Source organism: Fusarium falciforme, chromosome 1 (assembly GCF_026873545.1).
Source record: "Fusarium falciforme chromosome 1, complete sequence".
Classification (NCBI taxonomy): Eukaryota; Fungi; Ascomycota; class Sordariomycetes; order Hypocreales; family Nectriaceae; genus Fusarium; species Fusarium falciforme.
Genome location: NC_070544.1, coordinates 684,376 through 696,486, shown reverse-complemented (window position 1 = coordinate 696,486; position 12,111 = coordinate 684,376). Strand labels below are relative to the sequence as shown.

At 52.1% G+C, this 12,111-nt stretch overlaps 5 protein-coding genes across 5 annotated transcripts; 3 read left to right on the top strand and 2 right to left on the bottom strand.

Annotated features, from left to right (window-relative positions):
- Positions 1–1,857: 1,857 nt before the first annotated feature.
- NCS54_00014300 (Hypothetical protein) lies at positions 1,858–3,726 on the top strand (the record flags this gene model as incomplete). Its single annotated transcript, XM_053145800.1, has 1 exon — positions 1,858–3,726. The coding sequence occupies one exon, from the start codon at positions 1,858–1,860 to the stop codon at positions 3,724–3,726; it is 1,869 nt and encodes a 622-aa protein (XP_053001775.1).
- Positions 3,727–6,030: 2,304 nt separating this feature from the next.
- Positions 6,031–7,835, top strand: NCS54_00014200 (AA-permease domain-containing protein; the record flags this gene model as incomplete). Its single annotated transcript, XM_053145799.1, has 3 exons — positions 6,031–6,419; positions 6,468–6,761; positions 6,809–7,835. The coding sequence occupies 3 exons, from the start codon at positions 6,031–6,033 to the stop codon at positions 7,833–7,835; spliced, it is 1,710 nt and encodes a 569-aa protein (XP_053001774.1).
- A 439-nt stretch (positions 7,836–8,274) lies between these two features.
- On the bottom strand, positions 8,275–8,972 carry NCS54_00014100 (Hypothetical protein; the record flags this gene model as incomplete). Its single annotated transcript, XM_053145798.1, has 4 exons — positions 8,275–8,391; positions 8,438–8,560; positions 8,613–8,718; positions 8,758–8,972. 4 exons carry the CDS (start codon positions 8,970–8,972, stop codon positions 8,275–8,277), a joined length of 561 nt encoding a protein of 186 aa, XP_053001773.1.
- An 864-nt stretch (positions 8,973–9,836) lies between these two features.
- On the bottom strand, positions 9,837–10,883 carry NCS54_00014000 (Hypothetical protein; the record flags this gene model as incomplete). The annotated part of the gene is made up of 3 exons (XM_053145797.1): positions 9,837–9,849; positions 9,911–10,800; positions 10,863–10,883. The coding sequence occupies 3 exons, from the start codon at positions 10,881–10,883 to the stop codon at positions 9,837–9,839; spliced, it is 924 nt and encodes a 307-aa protein (XP_053001772.1).
- Positions 10,884–11,367: 484 nt separating this feature from the next.
- Positions 11,368–12,041, top strand: NCS54_00013900 (Hypothetical protein; the record flags this gene model as incomplete). The annotated part of the gene is made up of 2 exons (XM_053145796.1): positions 11,368–11,553; positions 11,598–12,041. 2 exons carry the CDS (start codon positions 11,368–11,370, stop codon positions 12,039–12,041), a joined length of 630 nt encoding a protein of 209 aa, XP_053001771.1.
- Positions 12,042–12,111: the final 70 nt, after the last annotated feature.

The following is a 12,111-nucleotide window of genomic DNA, read 5'->3' as shown; positions in this document are numbered from 1 at the left end:
GGTACATGTAGTAGGTAGCGAAAACTGCTTTTGAATCGACATTTGTCTATTGCACATTGTGTATAAGGAGTCTGGTCATCATGTATAAAGAGTCTAGTCAAGCATAACTCGCGAGCAAGTGATGTAAATATTGGCGCCGTAGGGCTGTGATGAATGTGGATCTTATGTACATCATTGTTTATGCTATCTTTCGATATCAGGTTCTTCCCGCTTTCGATCCTTGACCCATGTGCGTGATGCTCACTATCGCTAAGCAATGTCGGCTGGCACTGTTAGACCAATCATTAGCGAGAACCGAGTCCGATGGAAAGAATCGCTTGGTAATGTATTCCCAAGTGATATGTTGAATAAAAACCTAGGGTGAAAGGACCAGATCACGTTTGAGTTGGTGATGACTCTGAAGCACTTGGTCGGAAGTGTTGTTAACGGCATATTTTCATACTCGCCAAGCAAAAAGGGATTGTTCAATACATATATGGGAGTTGAAAAGTATAGAGGTCTAAGATTAAGCTGCTTGCCCGTCAGTGAATGCTAGTGTCATGGCATATAAAGTCCCTTGGCGATCAAAGTCAATCGTAGTGTGGGCCACCGGATGTCTCGCACTTTTATGACGAACCATGAGTGAGTTTTAATCATTGTCACTTCTCAGATGGTTATACTTGATCTTCGGGGACGGTGATGCCCACAGCGACAGGGTTGTTGGTGGATAACTCGGCAAGTGTTTCGTAGTTGTATGTCACTGACACAACTTCACCAGAAACAACTCTACCCCAAGGGAAACATTGGCCAAGCCAACTGCCGCTTCATCATGCCGCAATTCATTCTTTTTGAGAAATTCTGCGAGGATCAGCTGTTCACGGCCTTATTCACATAGTCTGGCCGAATACGCGGATTGGTAACTAACTAGTCACTGGCTCGCTTGTCGATCTATGCCCACCAAGGTCGTAACTGGGCATTTGTCAACGCAAGTTACCATTTTATCGGAGAAATAGTTTTGTCGGAGAATTATCAGTCGTATTAAGTTCTTTGGAAGAGTACTCATATGGTCATTCTATGTATACAGAGTATGTCTGCGTGATGTCGTTGAGCGGGAATGTGTTTATAGTGTGGATGATGGCTGATGAGACACCTCGGCCACAACAGCTCTATTTTGAAACATTCTGAAACATATTTCAAATGCTAATTAAACAAGCCTACAACTTCAATCCGTATATACAGCTTGTACAAGTCCTTCCATGATTCTCCGAAACTCCGATGATGGCCTCAACCCACGGAGAATTACATCGTCAGTTGAGGGGTAAAAACCGGCTCACATCATCGGCACCAGACTCGAATCCCATGAACCATCGGTCAAAGCAACCACTTCAAGACCCAATCCGAAGCACCCCATGGGATCAATTCCGCGCCGGAGCTTCTCCGCCATTGGAGGGTCGCCGATTCTGGGGTAAACTGGGTCGGGGGGCCCCTCTCCCCGCATCCACTTGTGACAAAGATCGTCATCTTTCAACACCATCAATGGACATCGTCAACGGCCCAACGCCGGCGTCACTACGTCATTTGCAGGTGATGGGTCCTTCCACGAGGCCAAGCGGATGTTTCTATCCCCACTTGTTTGTCCCCGCAAGTTGGGTGAGTTTCTGGGGTAGTTTGGGAGCGTGACTTTTCGTTTCCCCGCGAGTTCAGGCTTTTTTCAATAATGTCGAGTCGGTCCGAAATCATTGGGATGGACTGATGCGGAATATTGCCGTTGTAGTTAACGGCATTGACGTTGCAAGTGTGCGAGATGGACTATATATCGTCCATGAAGCCATTGAAGTTGTGGTGCAAGCGCAGCAGTGAGCTTCCAATGTGCCCATCATGACAGCCTCGGTTACTTTTATGCAGCTCTTTTTGGCGTCTTTGGCTGTTGGCCAGCAAGTCTTCTTGCCTGCTGAAGGCCCAACGACTCGTACTCAATGCAAAGCCAGCACCAAGACGAGTGAGCCCAGATACACATATACTCCTTTCAGTTACACCCAGACAGACACTGTCAGATATGCTACCTCAGTGCCTTCTCCGACTACGACAACAACATATGCTGCGCCCCCAGAGTCATTGACAACTCTGTTGTCCTCTCTCTCCTTCACAACCTGGGGCAAATGGGATCCCAATGCAACGACCAAAGCCTCGGACACTGATGATCCCTATGGACAGGCAGCATGGACTGCCCTCTGGGAGCACGCAAACCCTCCCAACTTTACCGAAACGGCCGTGTACAGCACGACCGTATCCCCTACCCCTATCCCGAGTGACGAGCTCGTGCTGCCTCCGCGAGACTACTTTGGCCCGAGCGACTGCTACAACTTCCCCAAGAACTTCTCCTTTGGGGTCGCCAGCTCGGCTAGCCAGATTGAAGGGGCCACAGCTGAAGAGGGCAAGTCGCCTTCTCTCATGGATATTCTCGTCCGAGACGCCCGGCCCAAGTCGTACGTGACGAACGAGCATTACTATTACTACAAGCAAGACATTGAGAGGGTGGCGGCCATGGGTGCCAAGCACTTCTCATTTAGCATCGCGTGGACTCGAATTCTCCCATTCGCGCTGCCGGGAACCCCCGTGAACCAGGAGGGCATTGACCATTACAACGACGTGATCAACTTTATCCTCGAGAAGGGCATGGTGCCCGAGGTGACCCTCCTCCACTTTGACACTCCCCTTCAGTTCTTTGGCAGCAACCTCAGCGTGGTCGCCGACCCCCCGCTCATTGGGTACGTCAACGGTGGCTACCAGAATGAGACATTTCAGGACGCCTTTGTGCACTATGCCAAGGTGGCCATGACACACTTTGCTGACCGCGTCCCCGTGTGGTTCACCTTTAACGAGCCGCTGCTGTATTCGTACAATGCCAAGTCGGTCTACAACGTGGTCAAGGCCCACGCGAGGGTGTACCACTGGTACAAGGAGGAGTTGAAGGGGCAGGGCAAGATCTCTATTAAGTTCAACAATAACTTTGGTGTTCCACGGGATCCAAAGAGCGAAGTCGACGTGTACGCTGCGGACCACTTCAACTCGATCCAGCTCGGACCCTTCTGCAATCCGATTTTCCTGGGGCAAGACTACCCTGGCTCGTTCAAGCAGACGTTTGAAGACTACGTGCCCCTCAGCAAGGAGGATCTCGACTACATGGGCGGCACGGCCGACTTTCTTGGCATCGACCCGTACACTGCCACGGTGATTGCGCCCCCGGTGGAAGAGGACAAGGAGAGTATCCTCGAGTGCGCCGGGAATTCCTCGTCGATCTACAGGCCCTACTGCGTGAATCAGACGACGACCAACGTGTTTGGCTGGGACATTGGTTACCGCTCTCAGACTTACGTTTACATTACCCCTACTTACCTCCGCAGCTACCTGAACTATTTACATAATACCTGGAGAACCCCTGTCGCCATCACCGAGTTTGGCTTCCCCGTGTTTGGGGAAGCTGACAAACAGCTCGTGGATCAGCTATTCGACACGCCTCGGAGCATCTACTACCTGAGCTTCATGTCCGAGGTACTCAAGGCCATCTGGGAGGACGGGGTCGAGGTGGTCGGGGCGTACAGCTGGAGCTTTGCGGACAACTGGGAGTTCGGGGACTATGACGCGCATTTTGGCATTCAGACGGTGAATCGGACGACGCAGGAGAGGAGATATAAGAAGAGTTTCTTTGACCTGGTTGATTTCATGAAGGCGAGAGGTGTAGAGTAGACGGGGGGTGTGGAGGAGAGGCCAACCGGGTGTTGGGTGGGCCTTGCACGGTCACTAATCCACGTTAAGAAACGTCTATCATGGCGGTTCAAGGGTGTTTTCGACGATAGGGTGTTTTGACGATAGGGAGAAAAAATTGCGTGAGAGTTGATGATAGCAGAAACAAAGTTTGAATAGAAGATATAGTATGAAAAACTCTGAATCAGCCTAACTCATGCGGTGCGGCAATTTCAATGATTCGCTGTCGGACCGGAACCTCACTATGTAATGTAATCGTCCGTCCGCCGCGCGTTGGGCGTAACGGGCGAAACGTGGGTCCCGGGTCTGGAAGCAATCGCAATCTTAATCACAAGCCAAGCCAAGCTTTGCTCCGGAGGCCAGATCCAACCCCGGATCCCGAAAGAAGGAAATCTCGCACCGGGGGGAGGTTCGGGGTCTCCGGGAGGAGGAGTTCTTGCTGTTCTCTCCGCACTTTGAATGCATCTCCATGGGGTTCCAATTGGGGTTTTAGCTAATAATAAGGTAACAGTTATGTTTAAACGGAGGCTTGATGCTAGCGCGCAGAAGCCGGTTTCGTCGTTTGGAGGTTAGGGGAGGGGAGGGGAGGGGGGATTTGTTGGTCGGAGTGAACAAGGGAGACGACTACGACACGTTATGTGGAGTCTCTCTCTCTGGATAAGACATGAATGGATGGTCCTGGTTGGATCCCTTGCCCTTGGAGGCAAGACCAAGAGATCCATGGTGCGGAGAAGAGAAAGATGAATGGACCGTGGCCCGTGCTAGAGATAAAGATCACGAGAACAACATGCAAATTGTTGACAGGGGATGAAGGAGGAAAGCCCAGGGGTGTGCCTCACTGGACGGAGCCCGAGGAGGAATGAGAAGGGCTCCTTGATCAAATCAGAGCTCGTACAAACCCTGGCCTCGTCTCCCCCAACAGGCAGGTTGGTAAAGAGGCTGGCATCATTGCCTTGCAACGGTCCACTCATCTTCTTACCCCGCAGGACAAGACGGCAGATAGGCATAGGCTGACTGGCAGATAAACAACCCGCCAAGACCGCAGTAAGACCGGGGGTTATCAACGACCGAGCTTTGTCAAGAAGTGAATGGGAACAGGAGGATGGATACAGCGCACCATGGGACCAACAGAGAGGCAGAGATCCCATATGGACCTGCCCGAAACGGAGAAGGCGGTGCGATAGCGGTGGGGTACTGCAGTTACTGTGCTGCCGTGGTAATATCTCGCTCGTAGTGGAGGAGGAGGCCGGGGCAGGGGGGAGAATCACTCACAGTCAAGGAAAAGCTTATCTCCAAGGTTGCACTTGGACAGAGCAACGAACCAAAGAAGCCGTTCTAGAACTACGCTAAGCACCAAGAAGGGATCGTCTTCTTTTCCCAAGAAGCCTTGGCGATCACTTGCCGAAAGCTGCCTTGGCTTCGGGCGAGCACTTGAGACACAAGTAGGCTACAGAGTTTTTTTTTTTTTTTTACTCTAATCTGCCCTGCGCCCGAGTTTGCTGTGGAAGGAATATGCTCGTGTGCTGAGACGGGTAGAATGGCTTATTATGCATTGTGGACGTTGCACATGCACACACGGCACGGGCTGAGTAGAGACATGCATGTAACAACGCTGCTGCCTCTCTCGCGAGGCACACACACATCGCCACAGAGTTGCACATTGACCAGGGGATCTGCCCATTCTGCTCTGCTGATCAGTGACAATCCAGGAAAGGTTTCTCACCCTTGACCCCGTCCCAGTTTACGTTATGGATCGTTGTCCGCCTAGGGTTCCATCAAGAGAGAGTGCACACTCCCCTCGATGACGAGCGAGGAGTCTTGGCGGAGAGGACGACTCGAGGATATGTGCATGTTGGTTGGTCGTGAGCAGGACCAGGCAGGCATGGGTGAATCCTCTCTTTCACACGCCCCTCGGTTACTGACAGCTTTTTCTGAAGAAGCCGACAGTGAAAGGGAAGGCAGTCTGGGGTATTAGGTAATTCTCTGCGACAAAACAAACGAGAGAGAGATCCTACGAGTCAAGGTAGGGAAGGGATCTTCGTTCTCTATTTAGACGACAGGTCCCCTCCTCTTGTTCTCGTTTCTTCTCCTCCCTTCGTTGTGTCACGTCAAGGGTCCTCTCATCTTGGATCGCCATTCACCCTCTCGTCGTTGTTTTTCTCATCTGGCCAAGCCCTTGGCTTATTCTTGTTCCTGTCAATAAAGACTCTTGGCCTCTTGGCCTCCCCAACCTTGGCAAGCTTGGCTACTTCGTTCTCCAACCTGGAGTAAAACAGAATAAAAACCATGGCTTCCAACGACGTCGAAAAGACGGACATGGGCTATGATGTCAGCATGCCCACCGAAAAGGTCGAGCGCGGCGACCAGGACCTGCACATCCGCGGTCTCGAGACGAGCGCCGAGACGTCGCTGCAGCGTGGTCTCAAGGCGAGACACATTACCATGATTGCCATTGGCGGTGCCATTGGTACAGGTCTGATTATCGGTACCGGCAAGGCTCTCGCTCAAGCTGGTCCTGGTTCTGTCTTCATCTGCTACACCATCATTGGTTTCGTCGTCTTCCTCGTCATGGCTGCTCTGGGCGAGATGGCTGCTTGGTTGCCCATGTCTGCCGGTTTCACTGGTTATGCTTCTCGGTTCTGTGATCCTTCGCTTGGTTTTGCGCTCGGCTGGACGTGAGTATTTTGAAACACCAATTCTCAATATTTGCTGACAGGTTCTAGATACTGGTTCAAGTACATCATCGTCACGCCCAACCAATTGACGGCTGCTGCTCTCGTCATCCAATACTGGGTCCCTCGAGAGACGGTCAATCCAGGTGTATTCATCGCCATCTTCCTGGTCATCATCTGCGTCATCAACTACTTTGGTATTCGATTCTTTGGTGAGCTCGAGTTCTGGCTCTCGTCGTTCAAGGTCATCACCATCTGCGGCATCATCCTCTTCTCCCTGATCGTCGCCCTCGGCGGCGCCCCTGATGGTGACCGAAGAGGTTTCCGATACTGGAACAACCCTGGGTAAGTTGACACTGCTCACTTCGCTAGACACAACTAACCCGTCTCAGTGCCTTCAAGCCTTATATCATGGAGGGCGACGCTGGCAAGTTCCTCGGTTTCTGGTCCTGCATGGTCAACGCCACCTTTGCCTACCTGGGTACCGAGCTCGTCGGTGTCACTGTCGCCGAGGCCCAGAACCCCCGCAAGACCATCCCCCGCGCCATCAAGCTCACCTTTTACCGAATCCTCTTCTTCTACTGCCTCTCGGTCCTCCTCGTCGGCATGATCGTCCCCTACAACTCCCCCGAGCTCAAGTTCGCCAACGAGTCCAAGAAGAACAACGCCTCGGCCTCGCCCTTTGTCGTCGCCGCCAAGATCGCCGGTGTCAGCAGCCTGTCCCACGTCATCAACGCCTGTATCTGCGTCTTTGTGTTCTCCGCCTCCAACTCGGATCTGTACATTGCCAGCCGTACCCTCTACGGTCTCGCCTCTGACGGTTCTGCCCCTGCCATCTTCAAGAAGACTGACAAGCACGGCGTGCCCATCTACGCCCTCGCCATGTCGGCTTGCTTTGCCCTGCTCGCCTTCATGAACGTCTCGGACGACTCCACCAAGGTCTTTGGCTACTTTGTCAACCTCACCACCATCTTTGGTCTCATGTCCTGGATCTCCATCCTCACCACCCACATCTTCTGGTGCCGAGCCCGCAAGGCCCAGGGTCTCGCCAACGAGGCCCTCCCCTACGTGGCTCCCTTCGGCGCCAAGGGCTCGTACGCCGCGCTGTTCATGTGCATCCTCGTGGCCCTGACCAAGAACTACGACGTCTTTGTCGGCGGCAACTTTGGCAAGGAAAAGTACAAGACCTTCATCACTGGCTACCTGGGCATTCCCGTGTACCTGATCCTCATCTTTGGCCACAAGATTGTCACCAAGTCGCGCGGCATCAAGCCCCACGAGGTCGACTTTTACACTGGCAAGGACATTATCGACCGTGAGGAGGAGGAGTTCCTGGCCCGTAAGGCGGCTCTCCGCGAGGCTGAGGGAGTTAAGCGCGGCAACTGGTTCTACAAGACTTTTGTCTCTTGGCTGTTCTAGACGTCTTTATGTATATATAAACATGTGGTCTATGTGTGGTAGAGGTGGATGTGTTACGTATATGAGAGAAGCCTGTCTCTTCAGGCGATGAGCATATGTTCATGTAGCGAATCACAACTTGCCGTTTCTCATCCAAGCGGCTTCTTAGCGTTAAAGCTTTTGTGTCCGTAACTTGCCCGAGATTGCCTATTTCGGCACACCCCAAGTCGGCAACATCGGCCCCACAAGAGGGCCGAGGCCATCCGGAGCACCGACTCCGTCGTGGCATGTTGCGGTATGCGGCTACTTGACTTGTCACTAACAGATGGTGTGCACTCCTTATCGTGGCAGAGATTGATATTTATTACACTGTATTACGATACAAGTGATGTCATCCCGTTGACGAAACATCCCCTTGCTGCCCTTCGACATCATCTCAACACCCGGCAAAGTACTTGCTCTAATTCTCGGTAATGGTGATGGTTCTGGTGAACTTGGAGTCGACGCCTTGAACGGAGCTACGCGCCTCGTTGGCCTGCGATCCACTGAGAGTGTTGATGATGGTACCGGTGAAATCCTACCAATGTTAGTCGATGCCTGGTTCGGCTGTATTGGATACTTACATTGAAGGCACGCTTGGTGAGGGCAATGGCGATGCGGAAGGGAGTGCCGACAAAGGGGATTTCGCCAAAGATGTTGGCTTTGTCGAGGAAGGCGTCGAGCAAGTCGCTGAAAGTGTTGGACAGCTTTGGCTATGTGAGCTTCAATTTTTCCATTCATTGTGTGGTATATGCTAACCTTCTTCACAGAAGCAACGATGTCATCGCCGTCCTTGCCGTCAAACGTACCCTTGGCGGCACCAGTGAGTGATCCGCCAACGTCAGTTGTGAGACGGGTAACATCCCTCAGACCAGTAATAATGTCCTGCTTCTGTTAAAAAGACGTGCCATGCATGTTGGAGTCGAGACTTGCAAAGAAGGAGCCAGAGCCAAGGATGAGCTTGGGGGCATCGGCGATGGACAGCTGACCGGCGGGCTTGATCAGGGCCTCGGTGCTCTTGGTGATGTCATCGATGCTGCGGATGAGCTGGCCGGGAGAGATGAAGGCGTTGGCCACGGAGGCGGCGCCGAGGAGGACGAAGTTGAGAGAGAAGCGCATCTTGAAGGATCGTTGGGGTTGAAGGTGGGTGTTGAGAGATTGACTGTGGTGAAGGAGCGTATGGTTGGTGGTTGTTTAGACCAGTGGGAGATTGTTGTTATTATACAAATTCTTTAATTCTATAAAACATACTAGTTGTCTTTAATCCATAGCAATTAGACAACTGGAAGGGACTCGGGATGTTGTGATAGTTGGAATGCCGTCCCTCTGCTCGGACCGACTGTATGGATCCCAAGTAGTCGAGTCCATCCCTTCAGGTCAGTTCCCGCATCTACATCTCGGCGTCTTTATTTGACGGGACATAATCCAAACACTGTTAATATGTAGTTACTCTCCTCGTCAGAAGTATAGTGCTCTTATAGATGCCAGGGCAAGGGACTTCGTCCAGTGTAAGTGCGATGGCCAACGCTCATGATCCCCTCAATCTAAAACACGGCAGACAGCCCATTAATAGGTCTTTAAAATCCGTTGGTTCACATGTTGGTTCTCACGATGCACAACCTTCCCGGCAGATCGGGCCTTCAACCCTGTTTTCCAGCACCACCACATATTCACCGCAGGATCATCCCATGTAGCACAGAGCCGCATCGCCAACGTACCACCACACCAAGAAGCAGGTCTCAGATTACCGAAATCTTATATCGTCGACATGCCAACTACTTACAAGTCAACGGGCAGGGACTGGCTCGGCGGAATTCAGGGTCTGTGAGGTAGAGGAACGCATCACATTCTACACATGGGAAGTGAACAAATTCATCTCTTATTACTCCTACAGACAAAAAGGAAAAATAAAAAAAAGCCGTTTCTCATGACCAAACTCCATCAAGGTAATATACCTCCAATACATAAGGAAAAGCGATGGTGTTACAGTCCCTCCCTAATCCATGTCACTATTTTGTTAGTCAAACAACACTCAGGGAGTAAAAGGTAAAACTTACAGCAATGCGAGCGTCAAGTCACCGTGAATACGAGCCTTGAGCTCAATCTCAATCTCTAGGTTAAGATCCAAACGAAGCTTGAGAGGATCCTTGCCGCCGCCACCTCCTTGTTCCTGCTGCTGCATCTGTTGCTGTTGCTGTTGCTGCTGCTGCTGCTGCTGCTGTTGCATTTGTTGTTGCTGTTGACGCTGCTGCATGGCTCGTTGGTTGCTTCGTGACATTTGCTTTTCGTCTTCAGAGTCGGATTCTTCGTCGAGCCAGGCTGGGCGGCGGCGTTTTACTTCTTCGCTCTTGGCGTTGGCCTTTCTGTTGCCTCTTCTCTTGGGCTCTGGCTGCTGAGGGGGAGTAGCTGGTTCATCATCCTCAGATTCAGACTCGGATTCGGACTCGGACTCTTCATCATCTTCTTCTTCATCGTCGCCGGAGGACAAGCCTTCGTCGTCGTCTTCCTCTTCTTCGGATTCGGACTCGCTCTCTTCCTCGGGCGGTGGTGCTGGCTTCTTCTTGCGCTTCTCTGGCTTGGGCTTTTCGACCTTGGACTCTTCAGCCTTGGGCTCCTCAGGCTTCGATTGCTCGGGCTGTGACTGCTCGGGCTTAGTCTCGGGAGTCTGTGGCTTTGCTGTCTCTTCGGTTGAAGCCTCGGGCTTGGACTCTTCTGGCTTGGACTCCCCAGGCTTAGAGTCCTCCGTCTTGGGAGTCTCTGGGTTGTTTTCGGGCTTGGAATCCTCAGCCTTGTTGTCGGTCTCAGGCTGACCGGTGGGCTTGTTGGAATCCTGGTTGAATGGGTTGTTGTCGGTGTTGGGCTCGTCGTCGTTCTGTCCCGACTGCTCTCCTTGAGGACGAGGAGATCTAGGGGGAGGGGACTGAGAAGAACCTCGCTGCTGCGAGTCCTATATAAAATGTCAACTACTATCTACAAAAGAACATTCCAATCATCGAATGTCTCACTTACCTGAGGGCCTGGTGCAGACATGTTGGTGGATATTTACAAAGTACTTTTTTTTCGCTGACGAACAAAATAGTTTCGAGAACAAAAGAGGCGCAATTGTCAAGAGAGAAATTCTATACTAATGTTTCCCGCGCATGGCTTTTGAGACTGTAAACCCCGGTCAGGAAAACAGGTTCATGGGAATGCGACTGACGCAATGGGCGTCATCAAGATGCCATCTCTGACCGTTTGAGAACCGGTTTCTCCATAGTCAGGTACAAGAGCGGTATTCTGTGGCACTCCATCTACATCGATGAGGATCGAGTCAATATGACGTATGGAATATGTTCGATGAGCGGGCGGATGACGTCCCCCGGGCTGGCGTGATGGGCAGCAGGGGTCCTTTGCAGGGGTGGTGATGTGTGGCTGGTGATCATGACTGGCTCGGGGATACTACAAGATGGACGTCATGCTCTGCACTGGGGAGCAGGCAGGATTTTCCTGTTCAACCGATCGAAATACCGCCAAAATGGTTATTGGGTTGCTCGCCATCACTGCTATACCGACTGTCACGGGGGTGGGCAACGCGATAAGCGCTCAGAAGAAGCAGAATGCGAACCTCAGCAAGGAGCAGGAAAAGTTCCACATGACTTTCATCATGGAACATGAGGGAAAGGTGCAAGAGCTTGGCACGGGGGTGGTGAAGGATCAAAAGGTGAGTTGATCAGTTTTTGACAGAACTCCAGACTGACCTGGCAGTTTTACATCAACTTTCCCGATAATCCAGTCGATGGATACAAGTTTCTGGGGTGGTACTTCAAGTACCCAAGCGAAGAAGGCCATCTGGGGCTGGTGAGCATGGTCTCGGACGACCCCCCGGCTCTCAACTGGATCTATGTGGACAAGGACACGCACGCCGTCACGTACGGGGGGAGAAAGGACACGGTGGGTCACGTCATAGGACCCTGGGGCTGGAGCGAAGATGATCGATTCCTGACGCTCGAGGGGGATCATGATTCGTTTGTGGCAGTGCGCGAGGAGGGTCCTGATGGAGAGCAGAGATGGGCGGTGTATTGGGACCCCGAGGGTGACATTGAGGATGAAGTGGACGACGAGGATAGGTGCCGACCAGTGAGGCTCCGGCGGCGGCTGCAGTTTGGCATGGAGAGCCGTTATGTCAGAGACAGTGAAAAAGCAGGCTAGAGGCGTTTTGGGATGGGTACAGTGAGATGAGATGGCTGGGTGGAGTTGTGGCGGTGGTGGAGGTGTGCTG